At 35.6% G+C, this 24,833-nt stretch overlaps 1 protein-coding gene across 9 annotated transcripts in view; it reads right to left on the bottom strand.

Moving 5' to 3' along the window:
• Positions 1-200: 200 nt before the first annotated feature.
• Positions 201-24,833, bottom strand: part of Pde11 (Phosphodiesterase 11) — a 238,428-nt gene continuing 213,795 nt past the window's right edge. For all 9 annotated transcript variants that reach the window (XM_045756729.2, XM_069304823.1, XM_069304824.1 and 6 more), the window contains 11 exons: positions 23,157-23,318; positions 21,056-21,291; positions 20,599-20,698; positions 18,407-18,493; positions 16,997-17,164; positions 14,557-14,666; positions 13,492-13,680; positions 12,863-13,004; positions 11,608-11,682; positions 10,775-10,858; positions 201-7,529 (listed from right to left, as the gene is read on the bottom strand). In XM_045756729.2, the coding sequence (XP_045612685.1) occupies positions 7,335-7,529; positions 10,775-10,858; positions 11,608-11,682; positions 12,863-13,004; positions 13,492-13,680; positions 14,557-14,666; positions 16,997-17,164; positions 18,407-18,493; positions 20,599-20,698; positions 21,056-21,291; positions 23,157-23,318 (1,548 nt within the window). In that variant the 3' untranslated portion in view covers positions 201-7,334. The remainder of the gene's footprint in view (positions 7,530-10,774; positions 10,859-11,607; positions 11,683-12,862; positions 13,005-13,491; positions 13,681-14,556; positions 14,667-16,996; positions 17,165-18,406; positions 18,494-20,598; positions 20,699-21,055; positions 21,292-23,156; positions 23,319-24,833) is intronic.

Genomic DNA, 24,833 nt, shown 5'->3' with positions numbered 1-24,833 from the left:
GGACCCTTCTCTTCTAACCAATCTATTTCCTCTATTATATCAACTACATGCATGTTTTGCCTAGTGCACATGCAGCCTGTAGCAGTTGTCTAACTCCCAGGTACCTATTTATGGCTAGGTGAACAGGGGTATAAGGTGAAAACTGCCCATTCCCCCCACTGACAAATTGTGACCAATAGGAAAATAATGTTATTACACAATTTGATCAGTTCAGTTTATTTAGCCCACTTTAATCATTTATGGTTTGACTCGAGAGATTACAGTAGAAAATGGCACTTTGAAACACAGATACGTCATGCTCAGTTGAAGGCCAGAGACAGGACATGTTCACAAAAATACAGCTTATACCATTCACATTAAAAAAATATTTCGCATAACATACTGTAGTCTCCAAACTACTGTATTGCTTAACACATACATTTCAGAATTTCTGCTGTTTTGTGTGTATATTTATTATTAAACATGTATATAAAATTGTATGAAACGTATACATAATGTGTGGTTTCTCTTATTTTCCATTTTTACAAATTGGTTAAGTTCTTGAATGAGTTTCATTTTAGAATGAAGCAAAGCTTCCTAACATTACATGAATTAAGTATTATTCTGTGCATATACATGTCCAATAATAAACATCCTGTTAAATATTCATTTTAACATTAGTTTTTGTAAATAAATACTGTTGTAGTATTGTTCATGTAGATAGAACTAGTGCCCTAATATTGTTAGGGCACCCATTGTAACGAAGAATAATAGCATAATGTGGGAATGCACACTCAAACTAATATATTTATGATTACAGTATATATTATCAAATTTACTGTGAAGGAACATGCACAGTACTGTGTGTGTGTATATATATCTGATCTTCTTGGAAATTTCATTCTTATGAGGAACAATAGCATCTGAGAGATGCATCTTAATTTTATTCAAAACATTTCAGAGAATATACTCCATCAGTGGTAAAACCGAACATAATCATCCATAAAAGTAAATCCACATCGATTAAATTGACTAAGACAATAAAACCTATACAAACAAAAAGAGCAAAGGTTATGTACAATATAGAAAACAAAACAAGACATCACATCAAGGCAAAAATTAGTGAGTGAACAGTCGAGTAGAAGACCCAGAATTGTTTAACTCGGTCACATTGTTTATTCAGGTACACTTTCAAGATGCTGTGATATAGTTCATAGGAATTGGAAGCCAGAACAATGAAATTGCTGTGAGGATGGCTTATTCACGGTGATTTCTAATAGCGAAGGACGCAACTTGCATATGGCACAAACCTGTGTGGTGAGAGAGACCTGAGCTCGCACATACGGTTTTCAAGGTGTCATGAGGCATGCTCCCATGCAATGAACATATTGCTATTGTGATTTCTGTGTGCCTTGTATCAAGTGAACAAATCCACTAGGGCCGTGATGAGGGTTCGAACCTACGCCCGGGATTATCCCGAACGTGCCTTAGTCAACTGTGCCACGACATGGTCAAAAGAATTGCAAACTGGAGTGCTACTGCCCTCACGAGGATCCTGCAGCTTCTCTGAAGCACAAACTGGGGTTTCACACAATTCCCCCATGCACCCAGACTGACTAACAGAGCCCAGGTGCATGAGGGGAATTGTGTGAAACCCCAGTTTGTGCTTCAGAAAAGCTGCAGGATCCTCATGAGGGCAGTAGCACTCCAGTTTGCAATTCTTTTGACCATGTTGTGGCACAGTTGACGAAGGCGCGTCTGGGATCATCCCGGGCATAAGTTCGAACCCTCATCACGGCCCTTGAGTATGTGTTAGCATGACAGAACATTTAAAAAGCTAACCACCACCAGATCTGAGGTCAAAAGGCAAAGGTTGTCTATATAATTAAATAGTTTCCAGTATGTAGTATGATTATTGGTAAACAAACTGAAATCTACTTTGTGAATAGAATTGTCTAAGAATATTATTAAGTTTCTTTCAGTGATAGTTAACAGTACTGTACCAAAAACTTGTTTAAGAACTTGCTTAAAATTCAGTAAAATACTTTGCTTGGAAAATTTTTTTACAGGATTTTGGGGAAATTCTTGAATGCTAAATTTTTATCCCTCTTCAAAATTCCTGCAGTCCCTAAAGATATTCATCGTCAAATTTCCTTATTTGGATACTGTTAGCTATCACTGAAAATCTTCATAATATTCTTTGACATTCCTATTCACAAATTAGCTTCGTTTGTGTTTACCAATAATCATACTATTGGAAACTATTTAATTACATAAGAACCTTTGCCTTTTGACTTTGGATCTGGTGACCTCGGATTTTAGCTTTTTAAAAGTTTGAACTGTAATCTCTTGTCACACAGGTATCCCATACTACACAGGATTGGCCTTTAGGCAAATTGAATTTTCTGCTATTGGAGATCACCGTGACGAAATGGAGCAATTTCGGATCAAAATTGATCAAAATTTCCCCCCCCCCCCCCTCACAGCAATTTCACTGTTCTGACTTCCAATTCTCATCGACTATATTTCAACATCTTGAAATGTATATTTACTGTAAACAAAATGAGACCACCATCTTAAACAATTCCAACTGTTCAACTCTACTGTTCACCCACTAATTTTTGTTTTGTTGTAGTTTGCTACATCTTTTGATGTTTTATCTCTATTTTACATATAATGTTTTCTGTTTACTTTGTATATTTCTTGTTAAAGTTTTATCATGGTCTTGTTAATGGATACTGATTTATATAAATTTTAACTTTAATGATTTTTAGCTAACTTTGCTGCATATTCCTTTGTTTTAGGACTGAGGGAGCATATTCTCCGAATTGTTTGTTATGATAAATTATCGATGTATTTTTCTGGCACTACTATTCCTTTATATGTATGAGTTTCTGGTACTACCTATTCCTTTATGTGTATGTTTATACACACACTGAGGTGTGCATGCATAAATTTTTCCCATTCTATATGGAAGGCTTATTTTCCATTCTATACTGGAGTGTACATTATATATATATATATTTTTTACACATCATATATATACACACACACACACACACACACTACTGGCATTGTCAGTTACTTATGTGCTGGTATTCTTGTACTTTTAAAACATTTAATGCACTACCATTAAAATCTCATCAACACTTTGGCAGTTCAGCCTCTCCATGTGTTCCCAAGTGTAAACATTCTGGGTTCTCAAGGCCACTTAGCAATGCAAACAATATTGTTCAAGAAACTTTCACTATATTTTCGAAGTTATTTTTGGGTTATATATAAATTTGGTGTCAAAATGTTCACAAATGAATAGAATAGATGCAAACACAAAAATGTATTTAAGTAAATTATGCGTGACAGAGATGAATATCTGAATGTTTATGAATACCAATTGGACGATGCATTTCTTTAGTGTCGTCAGAACTTTTACTGTCGGATTACAGATGCAATTTTAGCATCCTTGGAATACGAAAGTGTTATTATGGAGTAGGAAACACCAAATACAAATTTAAAGCCTTTCTTACACAAATTAATGTAAAGTAATTAACCAAAAAAGTTTAATTTGAATCAAATTGCACTAAATCCCTTCTTTAATCGACATTGAAATTTTATCTGTATCCACCAGCAAGCCATGAAAACCCAAAATATAAATCAACATGCATACTGTTCTATACTCTGTGACCAATTATCAAGCTGCATTTTCAGTACCAACACTGTTGAAACCAACTTATTCATTTATATTTAATTTATATATAACACTTCACAGATGTTTTCCCAACTGAAGAGCTAACAGCATTTCATTTGTGAACTTTAGAATATATACACACATGATTACAACATAAGATATAAGTATACAGAATGGGTTTTTAAATGGGTTGTATAACTAAACTCATTCTTTCACTCACTGTGGGCATTGTGCTAATACAAAGGGTTGAAAGCATTGTTTACAATAGAAGATCTTGTTAATTTTCTAGGTAGTGTAGTTTAATTGTTTAAATTTCTCATTAGTGTAATTCTTTGATTATATCCTTCTGTACCGCACAATGAGTGGTGAATGCCCTGACTTACAAATAATGTTTTGAACCTGGATAAAAATGTGATTTGTGTTTCACATATGAATACATGAACATTACAGAATAATGACTAGGTTTAATACACATGAATAATCTCATATATACAGTATATATATATATATATATATATATATATATATATATATATATATATATATATATATATATAAAAATGTGTGTGTGTGTGTGTGTGTTTGATTATATATAATCACACACACATGCACACACACAAAATGCAAAAGTAGTCCCTAAAAAAAGGTTGCATTTATTATGCACGAGAATGCCATCTTTTCTCAACTGTGTATTTTATGTCATATCTGGTGAAACATAAAATATTCTTGCAATTAATTTAGTGCAATAAGTATGCAAAAGACTTAGATTAAACCTTTGAGCATTTGCTAATACATTCTACAATATAAAACACTTAAGCCAACAGGATAAACATAGTGGATGCCTGTTGTCAAGAAGTTTCAAATCTAAATAACCCTGAGCATAAGAACCTTGTATTTAATGACCTAGTAATGAAACTTAATAAGTAAGACATTATCTAGTAATATAATTTGTGAATTTGGAAATGAGGTTTTGAAATCCTGTACCCTAGTTCCAAAATAAATTTTTGTGCTTCTAAGACTAAGCTAAATACAACGTGTAATTGGACAAAGCATACACAAGTGCAGTATTCTTGCAGATGGGCAGTAGGTCTGATTTTTTTATTCAATCAACTTTTAACTATATAAATAATACAATTTCAACTAACGTTAACTTCACTTTTCTGAGCACAATTATGGGAATATAGCAAATTTCTTGTTAAGTTTTTTGAGCACACTTTGCCAGACGACATTGTTATCCTTTAGTGTATAAAATTATCTCGTAAATAATAAAGCTTATCCTAACTGAACATAGGACTTTTCCAAGTGCTCAACTTGTCAACTAATCATCTTCCCGAGTGCCCATCATGTTGACATTTATTACAAATAGCTCTGAAGCTTTTGAGTAGCAGTTTTGGTTGTTGAAGTACTAACTTATGTTTCCCGACCTTATGATTTATACTTTTATCAGTTGCTTTATAATACTATCTGATCAGATTTCACATGACCAAGATATTGTATGCATATAAACAATGCGGTCCAGTAAACACACAATGCTTTGAAAATAGTTTCAGCATTTATGTTGCCACAACATGATATAAATTTAAGCCTTTCAACGATGTGGTAAAAATGTTTGCTTTACACATTCAGTTAACACAAAAATATTACTAATTTTTTTTTTTTTAGTGAAAGATTTATATTGCTATAATAGTTTCACCACTGAGGTAAATTACACATTGAAAAATTCTTCCGAGAATAGCATTTGCTCATAGCAATCTATTTTTAGAAATGGCACATCTAAGCTGAATGTGTAAAGAAAACTGAGCATTAAGTATGTAATATACTATTAACTATCTCGTATTGCGTTTCATGTTTCACACGTAAAGGTAAAATCTAATTTAATTAGTCTTGAAATCTAATAAGGGTTCTTAATAATATTATTTAAAGAAAAATTGTACAACAGTTACTTTGAGGACACTGGTAATTATGTCTGCTTTTAATTTATATGTTGAAAACAAGTTCTCGGACAAATTTTTAAACAGTGTATCCAGAAGCATAATACAGTTTGTGTACGGAAGAGCTGGTATCTGTTTTGTATCATACATCAGATTTCCTGTTTGTTTCATATGTAACATTTAACAGACAACAAATTTGTCAAGTACAGATAGCTAAGAGGTCACAACAGTTGTCAAATTAGGCTTAAATTTGTTGAAAAAAGGTTTAAACAGTTGAAACAAACGCTAGAATTTCCTGCGTGATTTTTTTGCTGCATTTCGTAGCACTGTGTTTACAGACCTTTGAATGTTTATGTACATTTCAATACAGTAATGGCAACATCTATATTTAAATTATTAAAATTTACTAGAACTTTTAACACCAAGTTCTTCACATTTCTATATAATATTCTAATCAAAATTTGCACTAATGAGTTTTTTACTATAGGAAACATGTTTAGGCCTCTCTCTCATGCTCAGTATCATAAATTAAAACATGTATACCAACATCTGAATATTTACTCTATTTTCTGCTAAAGTTAAATTAAGAACACATTTTGGAAAGTAATTGGAAAATAAATAAATATATATATATAGAAGTACCATGTAAAGTAAGTACAATTAAAAATATACACTAATTCCATCACTATCAGGGATTGTCTAACGAGGCTCTATATCACTAAACTGTGCACTTTTTGTGTATTCCTTCTGTATTTTACACAAGGTCTGTGTAAGATCTGTGACAAGGACAGACGACACATGCTACCCAAACCCTGATTCTTTGAAGACTGGGAGAAACAGCAACTTGACAAGTGTAATATTTGTGCAAACTTTGGGTGAAGTTTTAGACATGCATATGTTTGCCAAGACATATAAATAAACAAAATCTAGTAATTTCAATCTTGGCAAACTTTAAAAGTGACATGTCCATAAAAAAGTAAAAAAAAAATCTTATACCTAAATTTGTTGCAAATCAATATTCAGGACTGATAAATTATTAATAATGAAAAAAAATGCCTGTGAAATTTACATTCACAGCATATTTTAAACCTATAAATAACTACCTCTAACTCCTGAAGCTGTTGCATCTGTTACTAAGGTTTTCAGCAGTTCTCTCCTTTTTTTTCTGCATAAAGGTCCGTTTTGTGCTCCTTAGGCATAAACAAAATACACTTTAGCCCTGTTATGTGCAACAGAACATACCGTTTTAGTCAGTTTTATGCATTGATTTGCATACATGTCCAATTCTTCCCAGATTTAAAGAGGATACGCACATTTGTCATTAAAAAATTCTAATCTGACATACTACACAGAACACAATTTCCTGAAGACAGTATAATGCAGATCAACTATTTCAACAAGCAGTTATAAAGAACACAACTGCTTGCATGCACTGATTTCACTCACCTGACGATGTATGTGTAATCACATCTGAGTGACCACTAGTGTTACATGAACCTGATTTTTTTTATCTATTCTAGCACCTAAAAGGAGGTTTTGTACACTGAAATGGGGTCCCAGTATGATTATCATCCTTTATTAACAACGTGTGAAACAAACAAATTGTTCAGTTTCAATAACCCTTTCACAGGTTGGATGATACTAACTGGTGGTTGTTTTAATTTCTGTATCCTGCATAGGGAAGGACTATCGCAGGTATTAGTACAATCTAATATAATGGTTCCTCTTATGGCCACTGATTAGTCACTAGATGGTGCAGTTTCAACACCCATACCTGCATCATCGCTATTATTATTGTTGTTGGTGTTGTTGTTGTTGTTATTGTTAGGTCTGTCCTTGTTCAGGGCTTCATCGGCAAGCATTTGCCAGTTCTTCCTGTTGTCCACAACCCCTTCGAGCAATGGTTTTAATTCAGACGTCAAGTCAGCAAAGACCTAACATTGAGAAATATTGTTAAAGTAATTTCAAACATATCCATAAGATAAAAAGTCAGACTTATTAAATAAATTCATGTATTAATATGGCGATTTTTATTATTTTATGGCTTCTTACCTCTGTGAACCCTATCATTTGATTTTCCTATACTGTACAAATTGCAGGCACCACTAAACCTTAAGGCTTTTCAAGGAACTCTTGAAATATGTACTCGATAATTCCACATGTTAAATTGAGATTTAGACACTTCTTGCGAGTTACATCCTGGGAGAAGGTGTCATTGACGAGAGGAACTCCTAACAGGCTTCTTATTTCCAACAACATTAAACCAATTCAATTTATGAATGAGGAAATCTGAAGACAATTTCAGAAAGCAAACACTGTACTGCTTAATGTAAAATTCAAAATGGAAGAAAACAGTAATGATATACCAGTATACTATAATGGTTAACAATAGGGAAAAGAAAAATGTTACAACCACTCAATGGACAGTAATTACCTAAGTGTACTTGCATGATGAGAACGACTCGTTGCGTCCCATCATCCTAGTACTGTACAGTACTGTCCTACGAGACCTTGAAACTACTGTACTGTATGAGCTTGCTTATCCAGTTTCCGCTAAACCGGATATTTACGTTATCCAGCCAAAATCGCATCTGGATAATTTTCAAGCAAAACTTCGCAATGTCTGGATAGTAAACCGGATAACCAGCGGTTTGGCCAGATACCACAGACAGGCATAGAGCTTAAATCAAGTCCGGATAATTTTCTGGCAAAACTTCTCCATATCCAGACAGAAATCTGGATAACCAAAGAATAGGTTACGTAAATTTTCAACAATTACACATTTCAAGATCTACGTTATCAAATGCGAAGACAAACTACAACAAGGTAATCTTTAGTTTTTCTTTTAAATTATATTTCTGATTTATAGTGCGTGTTGAAGTTCAAATTATGTTGGGGTACAAAAAGTTGTGAATACAGTATGGTTATTTTTTTACTAGACCTGTAAGAATTCTGCTTATCTAGATGTCTGGCTTATCCAGATGGGGGTCCTTCTCACATAGTCCGGATAATTGAGCTCATACAGTACTGACAGTTTTGCCATCCACCACCACCTCACTTGTTCCATCTACTTAAGTGGGGGAAAATAACATTCATTTCCTAGAGTATGATGCCAGCCAGACAGAAAGGTGAGCAAATCACACAGTAACACTTAAATTTATTCTCTGAATAAGTAACAAGAGATAGTAGAAGGGGTACATTTTTCACTACAGCAGTGACTAGTGAAAAATGGGATATTTAAAGCCAAGAAGTCAAGCAACATGGAAACAGGAATCCAAAGTATCACCCGAGGAGATTTCATATCCAATGAAAGGAAGTCTCGTTCAGCTCCCACTCCATTCTAATCGGACAAAACCGGGAAAAAACTGTCCACTAAGCTAACATATTTGACACCCTACAGATGTAATGGCAGGTATGTTATCTTGAGATGATTTCGGGGCTTTTTTTTAGTGTCCCCGCGGCCCGGTCCTCTACCAGGCCTCCACCCCCAGGAAGCAGCCCGTGACAGCTGACTAACACCCAGGTACCTATTTTACTGCTAGGTAACAGGGGCATAGGGTGAAAGAAACTCTGCCCATTGTTTCTCACCAGCGCCTGGGATCGAACCCAGGACCACAAGTCCAGTGTGCTGTTCGCTCGGCCGACCGGCTCCATTAGCAGCTATGTTTGATATAGCTGCTACAGATGCATTCACTGAGAAGACAAGTGTCAGAAACTTCATAGGAGATTGCCGAACTTCATAAAAAGAGTCGGGGAAAGTTCCAGAATTGAATGTGATGTTAAACCAAGCTGTATTAGAGGATTTTTAGATAACCAAAGATACAAAGGCACCTTCTGAAGCTGAACAAGGCTAAGATGGTAAAGCCAGATAGGATTTCACCATGGATACCAGGGGATCCTTGACATATAAATATCCAACTGATGAATATCTGATCTTACAAACAACCTCCAATTTTAGCCCGTTTTCCTGCTATACAGTACAACCCATTTCTGAAGTTCACACATGAACAACAGTACTACTAACATTTTTACCTTTTAATTTATTTAATTTTAACCTTCTCACTCCACAATCATCAAACAGGGATGATCGGGCCATATTTGTCTACATTGTGCAAGTCAAACAAGGATGATTAAGAGTACTGCGTAAGGTTTAAAAGTCCCATGCATTTAAGGGGGCAACCAGACACTCTCCAAGAACAATCTTATACAGCTGCCAAATTGAAAAATCCTGCATTGGAGGAAAGGTCTCATATCAAGCTATCAAGGCTGATGCATGCTCCACTGCCTCACAATGTCACCCTGTCGCTTGCTGCTAGTAACCGCTGACCGATGATGAAATTCAGGATGAATTGTTTCCAGCAAGAGAGGAAAGTGATGATGATGATTCTGACATGGATAAGTTTATGCTCAGGGCTCAGATGAAAGTGATACAGACAGTGATATTGATGCACGTGTGTCTGTCCCCAGGACGAGGCCTACAACACCACCACTCTACAAAAGGAACATGATGGACAATTCTCTCTAGGTCGGATACTCACCACTCCATGAGAGTGGGAAGCAGAAGAGGGGGAGGGTTATAGCGATTATTATTATTATTGTCCGTTTGATCAGTAAATTTATATCTAAAATTGCAATACAGTACTACAGTACTTATGTACACAATGTGATATCCCAAATATTTTTACTTTTAAATAAACATTATTATGATAATTATCGTAATAATAGTTATATTCCAACAATAATTGTATCGTATCAGAGCCGTGAGATGACGAACTAGTTGGTTCAAGTCACCTCATGGCTCCAATTGATTTTCTCATCGTTATATATCATGTTAGTGTGATTTCTTTGTATATCTGAAACTGGATCATACTGTTGATGAACTACTATACCTACACCAGAGTGCTTGGGGCTTATATGTAAAACTTGGACTTAATTCGGTAGAAGCCTCCAGACTAACTGGAGTCAGTGGAATTTCAGGTTGTATAACTTATACCATATCGTGGTACAGGGGTATGGTGTGCGGGTGGGAGTACCCCAATTACTGGTTCAAGTCATCTCATTCCTATTATTATTACATAATAATGTGATGTTGGTTTAATGATGATAATTCTAAAATTTAATTTGCCTTAAAATTGAATTAGAGACAATATATAACGGCAACAAAATCTGTCCAGGTTACCTCATACACTGGTAGGCAAATTGAGTCTATGAAGAGAACTTGCATCTGTGGGAGTTTATCTTTCTTCTCACGATTCATCATATCCTGGAAAGACCAATGTGAGTATGAATCACAGTCTTGCACAAGACAATCTATGTATTTACAGCAATGTACAAACATTTACTGGGTTTGCAAAGTTAAAATAAATTAAATGGATAATTAAAACCCTGTCTGCCTAAGGTACAAGTTTATCAAAACATTCAGGACTGTATTCCACCTATTAAATTTTATTTATTTATAGATACAAGAGTTCTTACAATCTTGTACAGCCACTAGCACGCATAGTGTTTCGGGCAAGTTTCCTAATCCTAATTTACACACACACACACAGGCGGGTCCAAAGAGCCAGAGCTCAACCGGGACCAAAGAGCCAGAGCTCAACCCCCGCAAGCACAATTAGGTGAGTACACACACATCTCCAGGAAGTAGCCTGTAGCAGCTGTAACTCTCAGGTACCTATTTACTGCTAGGTGAACAGAGAGCATCAGGGTGAAAGAAACTCTGCCCATTTGTTTCCGCCCTCGTCGGGGGATTGAACCCAGACCCTTAGGCCTACAAATCCCAATTGCTGTCCACTCAACCATCCGGCCCCAGAAATATTTATATTTTATTATGTGCCATTTTTGGACCCAAATGGTGCTGGATACCAACATATTTTGGTAACCAAAGAGCACTTACCTATAGTTTTAACTAATATTCTAAAATGGAGAAATTTATTCTTTAAATATACTCCTAATTTTTTCATGAACAACATTACAACAATTAAAAGCAACTTTTGAATGAGCAAAACTTACAATTGGAGTAATCTTTAGCTCTTCTTTTTCAATGTCTCCCTGCTCAAAGAATTCTCCAGCTACAAGCTCAGCAACCTGGAAAAACGTAAGAAAAATCAGATGAGTATAGCAACCAAGGAAGATATCCCAAGTCCCATTTGCCGACACATTTCATAATACAAATATTTTGAAATGTTCTTACAAATACACCCAAAAAATACACGTCTGGGGTGTTTAATGTGACAACAATTGCTTTCTTGTTTTCCTCAGATTTACTGCTTTCCTTATTGCTTATATCTAGTGAAACGTATATTATATTTGATTCATCAGTGTTTTTGCTCTTATTACACTATATACACATGTTATATATAACTATCTACATTTTTTTGTACACCATAATGAACCACTAAGCTGGTATGATGTGGCCAAACCTCACTCAGCAAGATTCCTCCTCCTAATACACTACACACACATCGTTAATTCTCAGCATAATGCTGGTGTTATCAGAATCTTGGTCACTAAATCTTGTAAATGAATAATTTTCCACAAGTTTATTTTGTAAAGGACCATGAAAAGTAGTTTCAAGATGCTAATATGGGCCAGATAATGGCAGAGTGTGTTGTGGCTGTCTGCCTAGCACTGTGAACATCTTTAACAGCATTGTTTTCACTGATATCTGAACATTGTACATTCTTTATCACAGGCTCTTCTATAATCACTAAATAATAGCAGTTACATATATATTTTGTCATTTTTAAGTGATGCTGTGGTCACAAGCTGAACAGCAGTGTTGTTAGCTCATGCTGCATGTGCCAGCCTCGGTTGCTCACTCAGTACAGAGGCCTTTACACCCAGGAATGATGCCCACAATTTTTTGTTTTTTTTTGTATGGCAGCTGTTTACTGGAGCCCTGAGGAAGCCGGTGTGAACCCCGTGTAGCCTCGGGACTTAAATCCCGTGAAATACTCAAACATATATGATATGCGCACTGCAATCAGTTAGGTAAAATTATACAGTATATGATTTGAACACTGGAAAGATTAAATTTGCATGGCAATTTTCAGGATTGCAACTTGCACAAAATTAGAGATGCCTGTGCTCTTAAGCAGAGTAAAGCATCAAAGATTCAATCATACAGAAATAATGAATCACAGAAGGATGCCTTTCAGCATTCTTCAATAAAGAAGTCTGAAGTGTTGTTACAGAAATTATATTTTAACAAGGAGCAAAGTTGCAGCAAATATTTTTAATTGTGTGAAAAAGTATGTGAGCAAACCTGTTTCTGGATTGCCCACGGCTTAGTAATAGCAGCAATATCACAGATAGTCATCATCATACCACGAAGCTGGACTCTACACTCTTCCTTCTTGAAGTCATATTGTTTTCCCTTCACCATAGAGAAGAATCCTCCGCGCTTCCTGCCAGTAAAATGTAAATAGTTAAACACAGAAAACATACAATTCTTGTTTGATCTCCATGCAAATTAGAAAAAAAATTATATAAAGTATGCCTAACACTGCATATTTTCTAATGAGCCCCAGAAATAATGTAATAAAATTACATTTTCTGTATAGCACCTAAGTAGCTCCTCAGCGTGTATGTCCTACTTCTCCGTAGGGCCAGAGGTTGTGGCACTGGTCCCTCCTCAGGCACAACTATAACAGTTCTAATGTCTGTGGCTCAACTGGTTATTCAATTTTCACCTGTAAGCTCGAAGAAACTACCGAGGTTATGCACAGAAAGTGGCTCTATTTTTTAAATAATATTACCAAAGTTTATTCATTTATCTTACAGTTATTATAAATTGTATTAGATAATAATGGTCAATGATGAAGCATAAATAATGTGGTGTATACTCCCATATCAACTTTATTCAAGTTATTACAGTATTAAACATCACATTACCTGAAGTAGACTGCCAAGTCGGTAGCAAGGATTGCATCTTCCATGACACTGATCACCCTCGAGTACTCATCAGGGGTGCAGTTGCTAAGGATCTGATTCCCTGCAGAGTTGAGGATCATAACACTTTGATCAAAGTGGTGATGTTCCATAGTTGATGTTGTATACAGCTGAGCCAGAGGTGATGATGCCCTAAGAAAGAAGTATTTAGAAAATTTTCACACTTCTAGAAACAGAGTATAATAAAAGAACAAAAGAGGATTGGAAAAGTATAATTACTAAATCTAAATGCTTCTTAAGTGGAATCTCTTAATGTTGACCAAACCAAAGCGACAATGTTGTGGAGCGACTTACCCAAGATATATTGTTGCGTACAGGTTATATTAACTTAGGTTTGGACAGGAGAGGATAGGTTTTGTTAGTTTATGTTTGGGTAGGTAGGTTAGGTAGGTACAGGAGGCTGATATTCCAGCAAATACTCTTTAGGCAACAATGTGTCTTGGATAAGTCGCTCCACAACATTGCCGCTTGGATGGTCGACTTGCTTTGGCATCACCAGCAACTTATTTTTGTCCAATATCATTATGAAATGATACTTTTTCAGAGTAAAAATATGTTTTTTCCATGTTCTACATTCAGCACTAACATTGTAACGAGTAAATATATCATTTATTCATTACTAGCGTAATGCCAGGAAGCTTTGGGTGGCTTTGAGTGGCTCTGGATAGCTGTGGGTATTAGACCCCCTGGGTGCATGCAGACGACGAGTCACAATAATGTGGCTGAAGTATGTTTACCAGACCACACACTAGAATGTGAAGGGACGACGACGTTTCGGTCCGTCCTGGACCATTCTCAAGTCGATTGTGAGAATGGTCCAGGACAGACCGAAACGTCGTCATCCCTTCACCTTCTAGTGTGTGCCCTGGGTGCATCTGGCACCCAAGATGCACCAGGCCTCAAGAGGCCTGGAGCATCTTCTAAGGCATAGCTAGACCAGTGAATAGCTATAGGGGGTTACTGTGAGGACATCCCCAAAAATACTGAATCCTGCCTCAAGTTGCTTACTTGATCTGGAAGGAATTGTTTGTGCCTCGGTGGTCGAGATCATGACACAAACACGCCACCAAAAGAGCCAAGCATTCCAATTCACCCAAAACCTTCCACCACTGTGTAGTCTGAAAATATAACAATTTATTACCATCAACACCTAGTACCCTTTCTTGGAGAAAACAGAAATATTGCAAGTAAATGTTAAAGAAACTAGAAATAATGCAATAAATTTGACGCCAAAAATGTTTCAGAACATAAGACAAATTTAACATGATGAAAGAGTGGCACACTCCAGTAATGTAAAATTGTGTGCCAGATAAAATACTATATCAACACAAAATCTAATAATTTTTTAATGTTTAGTAACACTAGCAGTTATCCATCACATTATCCATATAAAAACCTTGATGCAAAATTAAAGATATTTTGCCAATGTTATAATTTATCCGAGACATAATTTGTATTTCTACCTTGACAAACTTACTGGATAGTTAACTGACAAAGTCATTATTATTATTCACTGAGCTGCATGTAGGAACAGAAATTGTATTATGGATAAAGTTTCACTAGCCGGAGTTTTTTCCTATTTGACTTAGGACAGCTCTTGCCAGCAAATTATTACTCACAAAGTTCCTGTTTGCACATGGTAATTTGCTGTACAATATATTTATTTAATTATTTATGTGACAACTTAGGAGTAAATTTATATTATTTTCCTTATACTGTACTGAATTCTCAATTTTAGGAACAAATTAATCTTAAAATTTCTTGTTCCTACAGAATTAGGAATATATAGCTACGATTCCTATCCTTATGTGACTTATGGTACTAGTGCCAAGGGCTCTACAACACAAACCTACCTCAGGCACACAATTATTCGACACAAATCAGAATATAAACAAATAAAAAATAAATTAATCCCAAATAGCATGCAACACCTTTATTTAAACCTTGGAACATGCCGAGTATGAAGGCAGTATACACACACAATCTCAAGTATATTTTATATCTTTAAAACCTGAAAGAGCAATACCAATCCCAAGCTCAAGAGCTTCTTAGAATACAACAATAGAACTCACATACACCACAGAGAAAATGAGTAACTAATTGATGATGTTCCAAAAGTTTGGCTCAGCTAAAGCAGAAATGTCATGATGATAAAGGTTCCTGCTCTAAAAGAGCAGGAACGAAGAATTTTTTTGTTTTTCTATAAGGTAATAGGGGTAGGCAAGCCAGTGAAATGGTACAAAAAGGCAAACCAACAAAATCACTAGAGGGAAAGGGGAAGTAAACAAGGGTAGGGGGGAACATGTTCCTGGAAATTATATATACTAACATAGATGGAGAGAAAAAATATTGCAGCTAAATGATATAATGCAGCTGAAGACACCAGACATGTTGCATTAATTGAGACAAAACTCACAAGAAGATATTTTAAATGAGGTCATGTTCTCGTGGGCTACTCATTAAGGCGACGGGACAGAAAACTAAAAAAGGCGGTGGTGTTGCTGTGCTGGTGAAAGAACACCTAAAGGTAAACAATGATTTCCAATCCTCAAGAAGTTGACATATCACTGGAGATTTGTAATCTAGATGATAAACTGATAATCATAAACACCTTCAGTCCACCGGCATGCAACACAGGAACAAAAGAGGAGCTGGCCAACAAATGAGAGGGTCTCATAACAATCATGAAATATATTATAGTAAGAGCGGATAAAGATAGATCACGACTGTTAATACGCGATGACTTCAACTTTAAATCCATAGACTGGGAGGCCTACAAAGCAAGAACAAAGGACATTTGGACTGGTAGATTCGTAAACCTCATCCTGGAGACATTTATGTATCAACACACTAAACAACTTAAAAGAATGAGAGCAGGGGAATGTTCCTTTAATGGTAGATTTGATGTTCACCAGGAAAGAGACATGGCATGTGAGCAAGTGTTCTTTGTGGACCTTGGCTGTGGCTTAGTTAAGAACCCAGGGAACTCAAAAATTTTATTATTTAGACTAAAGCCCCCCAAAAAAAAAGAATGATATAAAGTTTCTTCATTATCCACACATTAATACCGATTTATTCATACTACAGCAATGAACATTGTATACACTAAAAGTATGGGAAGTGACTAACACTGTTCACAAATGATCCATTTTTGATTTCCAGAGGGAAGAAATACTCTAAACAAAGTTTTTCTATTCCATCTACCTTGTACACCAGCAGTGCTTGAGAACCTGGTTCCAGTAGCTGAATTGTTTTCTGGTGGCAAAATGCTAGGTTTAAGTTTAAAATATCTTTGGTGTGATAAAAGGGATAGAAACTCCCATGCTAATTCCTGATCACTTCAAGCATTAGTAGTGCAGAAATAAGAAGAACTGCAGTACAGTACAAGTAAAGAAAACAAAAAACAGCATATTTATTGTCTGAATAAAAAGAGAGTTCAGGTTCTTACTGTGATAATGGCAAACATCATCTGGGCAACGTTGAAAGCATGCCGCCAATTGTGATAGGTCACGTTACGGTAGTTCTTCTTGACACTTAACAACCACCGGCACAAAACCTCATACTCTATGTGGAACCTTCCAATCAAATCAAGGTCTAAGAACATTCTCAAACAAGCCTGAAAAATTCAACATGTTTTAAGAATTTAATGGTTCTTATAAGTAGAAAATTTGGTCATATACTGTAATATAAAAAATTGGTCCTTATGTACCAGTGATGATAAATCATTTACTCTAGTCTTTCAAGATAGATGTTGTTACATGTAACTTTGGGTACGAGGATTAACTTATAACACTACTTGAGAAATAAAGTTTGCATGACTTAACATTCCAGACATAACGGCTACAGTAGGGAAGAGGCAGTCTGTTTTGAATAGACTACTACCAAAAGTAATCGTCTTACAACCAACAAATGGCAACGCAGTGTATGTTGTGATGATATCTTGGTGCACACTGTGAGTGCGGCTAGATCCATGTTGTTGAATTTATGTTATTGTTTACTAGCTCATTTTTATGACTTCTCATTTTGAAGATGCCAGAACTACTTCCCATACAAATTTAACAAATTTAAAGTATTCAAGATATTATTATTTCATTATTATTATTCTACATTTAATTTGTTATATTCGAACATATTTGAACATATTTTATATTGTTATATTTGAACAATTTGTACTAGTTATATGATTTGGAGAGTTGTATGACATTCCTTCAATTATTTTCACTACAGTACAGAAATACAATATTTTAAGATACAGTAATAAATAAATGTATAGTCAAATAATGATTCAGTATTAACATACCAAGACATTACTAGTCGTATTGTGATATACTGCACTGTTAATCGAACTTTCTCTGGTTAGGCCTATAATATGGACTGAAAAAGAATTCTAAAGTTACATTGAACATTATTCATATCGTTTTTAACGCACCTTTGAAACGAGATTATTTTGTGGTCATTAATATGTCTATATATGTAGATATTATGGAAATATATAGAGAAAGAAACAGATATATAAACTGACTGCAGATGTATCATCCGAGATGTGGATGTATAAACTGACAAATTAGTTTATTGTATGTGCAAATGTATCAATTGTGACACTAGCTCTCCACATACGTCAGTTGCTTAATTCAGAAACTGTACTTGTGGTCGATCTCGAACCCATTTCTGATGTGACGACTTATACTGAATTTTGTAACTAGCTCATCAAGATTGTAATTTGTTTAGCTAAATGAATTGTGGGGTTCAGTCCCTGAGCCCATTAGGTGCCTCTGTAACCCTTTCCACTACTGCCCACAGGATGGGTATGAGGTGCATAATAAATGAAACTAAACTGTATGTGCAATACAAAGTTTACCTTTAAGCTTCCATCATCATCAAGACTGAAGTCATCAAACTTGAAGTCATACAGCTTGAAGGCTTGAGCTGATGGTATTTTTAATTTCTGAGAAAAAGAAATTAAAACAAATAAGTATATGCTCTTCTATGTATATGCCAACTATAAAAGACAAAATAACTTGTATTAACCTATAACATAAAGCTATGAATTTACTGATAAATATTAGTAGAGTAGAAGAAATATCACTTAAAAATTAGAGAGGCATAAAAAATTATAATTCTTATCCTCTTAAAGAATAAGAACTAGATTACTGTACTTTAACCCCCAAACATGTAGTTTAGGGTTTAAATGCATATCTGCCAATGCACAAAAAAAAAAAGTGTACATTTTTAAAAGTAAATGTGTACAGTAAAATGTGTACTTGGTTGTAAAAACGATTCTTCGCGGCGGGGATCGTTTCCAGGGACCTGCCCGAAACGCTACGCGTACTAGTGGCTCTACAAGAATGTAACAACTCTTGTATATACTGTATCTCAAGAAAAGAAAAGAAAAGAAAAGAAAAGAAAAGAAAAAAAAAGAAAAGAAAAAAGAAAAGAAAAAAGAAAAGAAAAAAGAAAAGAAAAAAGAAAAGAAAAAAGAAAAGAAAAGAAAAGAAAAGAAAAAAGAAAAAAGAAAAAAGAAAAAAAAGAAAAGAAAAGAAAAGAAAAGAAAAGAAAAAAGAAAAGAAAAAAGAAAAGAAAAGAAAAGAAAAAAGAAAAGAAAAAAGAAAAAAAAAAAAAAAAAAAAAAAGACGAGGTCTCCATTCTTGGATACAGTAATCCAAATAGGGGTGCACTCGAGATATATACAATTGAATCACTACCTTCTCCTTAAAGTCAAGGGTAAGCTGATTATTCCAAGAGTTTGGTTAGCTTTTTTGACTGCTGCTGCTGCTGCTGCTGTTGTGCAACTTTCAGCGAGTGGGGGATTTTGACTCCAAGGTTCTTTTCTTCATCAATCTGCTGTAATGTAATGTTATTAATGAGGTAGTTGTTGCGTGGGTTGCTATGCCCCACATGCATGGTCTTGCATTTGTTGATGTTAAAAAGCATTTGCCAGACTTTTGACCATTTGTGGAGTTCATGAAGATATTGGCGACTAGACAATCCTTCCCAGCCAGGATACGAACCTTGGGCCAAATCACTCACGAAGTGTGTTACCACAGCACCACGGGGACTGCAAACAGGAGTTATATTTGCATAATATTTGGAATATATATTATATAGAACAGCATTATATTTGCTGTTCCTTAGATTCACTGTTATGGGGATAGCTTCTCTTGCCCAACCTTGCCTTAAAGTTATACAAGGTTTTTCTGAGGTTAGCTAAGAGGTTAATAAATTGAACCTTTGCACCCAGGCTGTCTCTTCACACTGTGTGTCCTAGGCAGAAAGTCCTGGTGACCTGTTATTGGCTTCAGTCAGTATTGTTGCCCTACTTTGATGCAATAATATAGGGAGTGGCAACATTCTGCACGATGCAGCCTGATGGCTGCAGTCCATAATTTGAATTACAATAGCTATCCATTCTTTTAAGTGTTAAGTATTACCCTTATATATATATATTATAGTCTCCATGGTGTAGTGGTAAGACACTCGCCTGGCGTTCCGCGAGCGCTTTGTCATGGGTTCGTATCCTGGCTGGGGAGGATTTACTGGGCACAAATCCTTAACTGTAGCCTCTGTTTAACGCAACAGTAAAATGTGTACTTGGTTGTAACAACGATTCTTCACGGCGAGGATCGTATTCCAGGGACCTGCCCGAAACGCTACACGTACTAGTGGCTGTACAAAAATGTAACAACTCTTCTATATAGCTATATAATTAAAAAAAAAAAAAAAAAAAAAAAAAAAAAAAAGGTTTACCTCCCACATCACACATGATTAGGACTAGAGCTCTGAAATCTGGACTTTTTTTTTTTTTTTAATTTTGAAGCAGAGATCTGGAAGCCAAATTTAGTCCATTGTTTAGAGGGATAAGTTATAGGGAGGTCCAGATTTCAGAGGTGCCACGGTACTACATTTTAAGCCTCAAATCACACAAAGGAATAACAACTTCTACACAAGACTGGACAGTGTTTTATACCATGCATAACCCTGCATATAACTTGTTAGATGTACCATAAAACAGGTATATGTTATACTCTGTAAGACAGTTGCAAGAGTTCTTACCATTAGTCTTAAGGCATCTTCTCTGGGGGCTGTAGCATGATAGCTAAGAACTTCCAATGTAACTTTCTGTTTAGCCATTGCTGTAATAGCTTTTTCATACCTAGAAATATAAATATAATTTAACAATTCACAATACGGTATATAAAATGTACAAAATTTACTTCAATGCTTTGTTATACAGCATTATATTTGCCATGAATATTGAAAACATTTTAAACTGAATAATTGTTTCATAATTAGTCTAGATATTATTTTCATTTGCTTTTGAAATCATATGTTAAGTGATATTCAGCACAAATTACCCATTTTTACAGCAACTGTCATAACTTTCACACAAATACATGTAATGTACTTATTATAAATTGAACCTAAAAAAAAACTTTAGCTTTTGTATTCTATCTGTACAATACTAATGTTCAGTTCTACAAATAGCGATATAATTCAGAGGTATGCTCACATGTGAGTGTTGTGGATGCCCATGCCACAGAAAATGGCAAAGGCTTCCAGGAAGTTTTCGTCATTTTTAGTAAAAGGAAGATTATCAAACTTGTTGATGAGTTGCACAACACCTACAGTTTTCCCAGCAGTGTTTTTAATTGGCATGCATAGTACAGATCGGTGACGAAATCCCGTGTTCTCGTCCACCGACTCGTCAAATTTGGAATCTTCGTACGCATCAGCAATGCATACAGTCTGGTGTGGAATAGTATACTATATTTTAGTCATGGTGAGAGGCCAAAGGGTAAATAACTGTATATTGAAGATAAAACCCTTTACAATTGAACACATTTCTGCGAATAATATAACTATTGTACTGTACTGTATAGCACACAGTAGCAAATAACTAACAAATGCCAGATTTTTGGTTGATCCTATTAGGGTTTTAAAACTATACAATCATGTCTACAATTATGTTGCTGCTGATTCCTTGAATACATTGGACTTTTCTTATGCTGTACAGCATAAGACATTTAAAATCATAAACAAGTATGAGCTATACACCTTATAATCATGTTATAGCATACAGTACATGCTTTTCCCTACAAATAAAAAATCCAAAATCAAATATAATTAAGTTCCATTAAATTAAGCTGCGAGCTATAAAATATGCTACTGCTTATGATGCTATTAATTATGTACATCAACTCTGAACTCAAAAGTACAATATGCTGCTCCTGTAAAGCAAGATTATTTAAAAAATAAAATGAACAATTGAACCTATCAGAAATATAATGTAAAATAGAAACAAACAATTAAGCATTACAATTTTGAAAATTTATTCACACCTGAGCAAGTAAAAGTCACGAGATATTGGAATATTTTGTACAAGATCCACTAATCTGCAGAAACCCAAGAGGTTTCCTGGTATTCAATGTAAGCTTTGATGCTTTTTAAGCATCAAGATTAACAGCTATCTCTGATCTACATTATTATATAAACAGCAAGTACGTGAACCACTATAGTATAACTGCTATACCACCACCACATCCCTCACTGCTATATCACCACCACCACATCCCTCACTGCTATATCACCACCACCACATCCCTCTCTGCTATATCACCACCACCACATCCCTCTCTGCTATATCACCACCACCACATCCCTCTCTGCTATACCACCACCACCACATCCCTCTCTGCTATACCACCACCACCACATCCCTCTCTGCTATACCACCACCACATCCCTCTCTGCTATACCACCACCACATCCCTCTCTGCTATACCACCACCACATCCCTCTCTGCTATACCACCACCACATTCCTCTCTGCTATACCACCACCACATTCCTCTCTGCTATACCACCACCACATTCCTCTCTGCTATACCACCACCACATCCCTCTCTGCTATACCACCACCACATCCCTCTCTGCTATACCACCACCACATCCCTCTCTGCTATACCACCACCACATCCCTCTCTGCTATACCACCACCACATCCCTCTCTGCTATACCACCACCACATCCCTCTCTGCTATACCACCACCACATCCCTCTCTGCTATACCACCACCACATCCCTCTCTGCTATACCACCACCACATCCCTCTCTGCTATACCACCACCACATCCCTCTCTGCTATACCACCACCACATCCCTCTCTGCTATACCACCACCACATCCCTCTCTGCTATACCACCACCACATCCCTCACTGCTATACCACCACCACATCCCTCACTGCTATACCACCACCACATCCCTCACTGCTATACCACCACCACATCCCTCACTGCTATACCACCACCACATCCCTCACTGCTGTACCACCACCACATCCCTCACTGCTATACCCCCACCACATCACTGCTATATCACCACTAACATGAAGAGTCAATATCTAATCTTGTACTAATAATCATTATGATAAAATAAATATTTCAAGTAAATATTAAATAGTGATATACAGATAGCCACCAAATCATTTGGTCTCTAAGGAGAAATTTATTTTTGATGACCCAAAACTCAACTTGGAAACATTTGTCGATGAGTTTTGTGATTTGAACATCTACTTTCATCCGTTACTGGAATATGCATCAAAAGATTTTACCTCTCCTGTTGTGGCTACATGGCCAGTAATTCCAATATTGATAGGGAAGCGAGACTCAAAGGGACTAGTGCGGCTCTCTGCATCATCACCTTGTAGGTCCTTCACTTCCAGGTCAAATACCCGTGAAAAAGCTCCCCGAGATGCTTCGTGTACCAGAAGAATCTGAAATTATGATATGAACAAAAATATTAAATATTATTACTTAACTGTGGCATGGAAAGTGCCACATAGACAGCTAATGTGGAAAACTTAAACTGGATGAAACTTCCCTAATAAAAACTTAATGAGAACAATAATTCTCCAAGTGTGATATCTTCATAAGGAAAGGTTTCAAGTGGAGTTTTCCATTGCCCACAGTTTTCTCCATTTATGCTTCAAATGTATATACGAACATATAAATAATTAGCTCCTATAGAGCATAAAGCTGTATGAAAATGTTTAATATGCCAAGATAATGAAACAAATGAAAATAAACAAGATTATAAATACAATAAGGATTGTGTGATGTCAACTTTTTATATCTTTGAAATGTGGACCTAGGTAAGCTAAATTGTAAATGGAAGTAACTTTCAAGTTACATCTTAAAGTTCATTCTTGCACTCATTGTAATCTTCTGCCTGACCTCATGTCTACACCTATACTGCACAAGTGGTACACGAACAACGGGACACAGGTGGAAACTTAGTACCCAAATGAGTCACAGGGATTTTAGAAAGAACTTTTTCAATATTATAGTTAAATAGATTGCATCAGGTAGTGATGTGGTAGAAACAGACCCCATACACAGTTACAAATGTAGATATGATAGAACCCAATAGGCTCAGGAATCTGTACACTAATTGATTGACAGTTGAGAGGCAGGACCAAAGAGCTGAAGTTTAACCTGTAAGCTGTAAGCAACTAGGCGAGTACTTGAAGAAATAATTAACAAAAATTATATCCTTTTGTGTGAAGGGAATCACCCATCTAGCAACACCATTCACTTATCTTATAAGTGGTAACTCAAACTGGACCAAAAATAACAACTTTACTGAGGAAATACAGTACAATTTAGAAATGAATGCTGTATGAATGGAGTGATGAATGCTGTAGTAGGTGTATACAACAGAATATAACAATTAGCAGAGAAAACATGAATGTCCTCAGCTTGCTACTTAGAAATCAAGAAATTAGTGTCACAAAGATAGTTTGTTGATAAGAATTTTAAATCCTGTTGAAATCAGCTCTGTTAAACAAGATATTGCATTCAGGGTAATTCTGACCCAGACTAGCCTCTAAATTTGCTTACAATATATAAAATGGTGAGCGTGTAAAAATAAATAAAATATATGTAGACATTATATATGTATATATTATATATGTATATATTATATATGTATATATTATATATGTATATATTATATATGTATATATTATATATGTATATATTATATATATAGGTTCAAATGCAGGGACCCATAGCCTTGGAGAAGAAAATAAGGGGTATTCAGAGAAGACCTTGTGGATTCTCACTGAACACTAATATTTTCTTCTACCACCCCCATTCTTTTGTATATACACATATTTGTTTTATTTAAACTTTGTTACAAAAAAAAGGAGCCTTATATATACTGTATTAGCCTGATTAGTACACAGGCCTCACTTTATATACTTGTAAGTTCTAAATGCCCTTGTTGG

The sequence above is a fragment of the Procambarus clarkii genome, chromosome 53, assembly GCF_040958095.1.
Source record: "Procambarus clarkii isolate CNS0578487 chromosome 53, FALCON_Pclarkii_2.0, whole genome shotgun sequence".
Classification (NCBI taxonomy): domain Eukaryota; kingdom Metazoa; phylum Arthropoda; class Malacostraca; order Decapoda; family Cambaridae; genus Procambarus; species Procambarus clarkii.
Note: the sequence above shows the minus strand (reverse complement) of the source record. Positions and strands in the feature narration are given on the sequence as shown.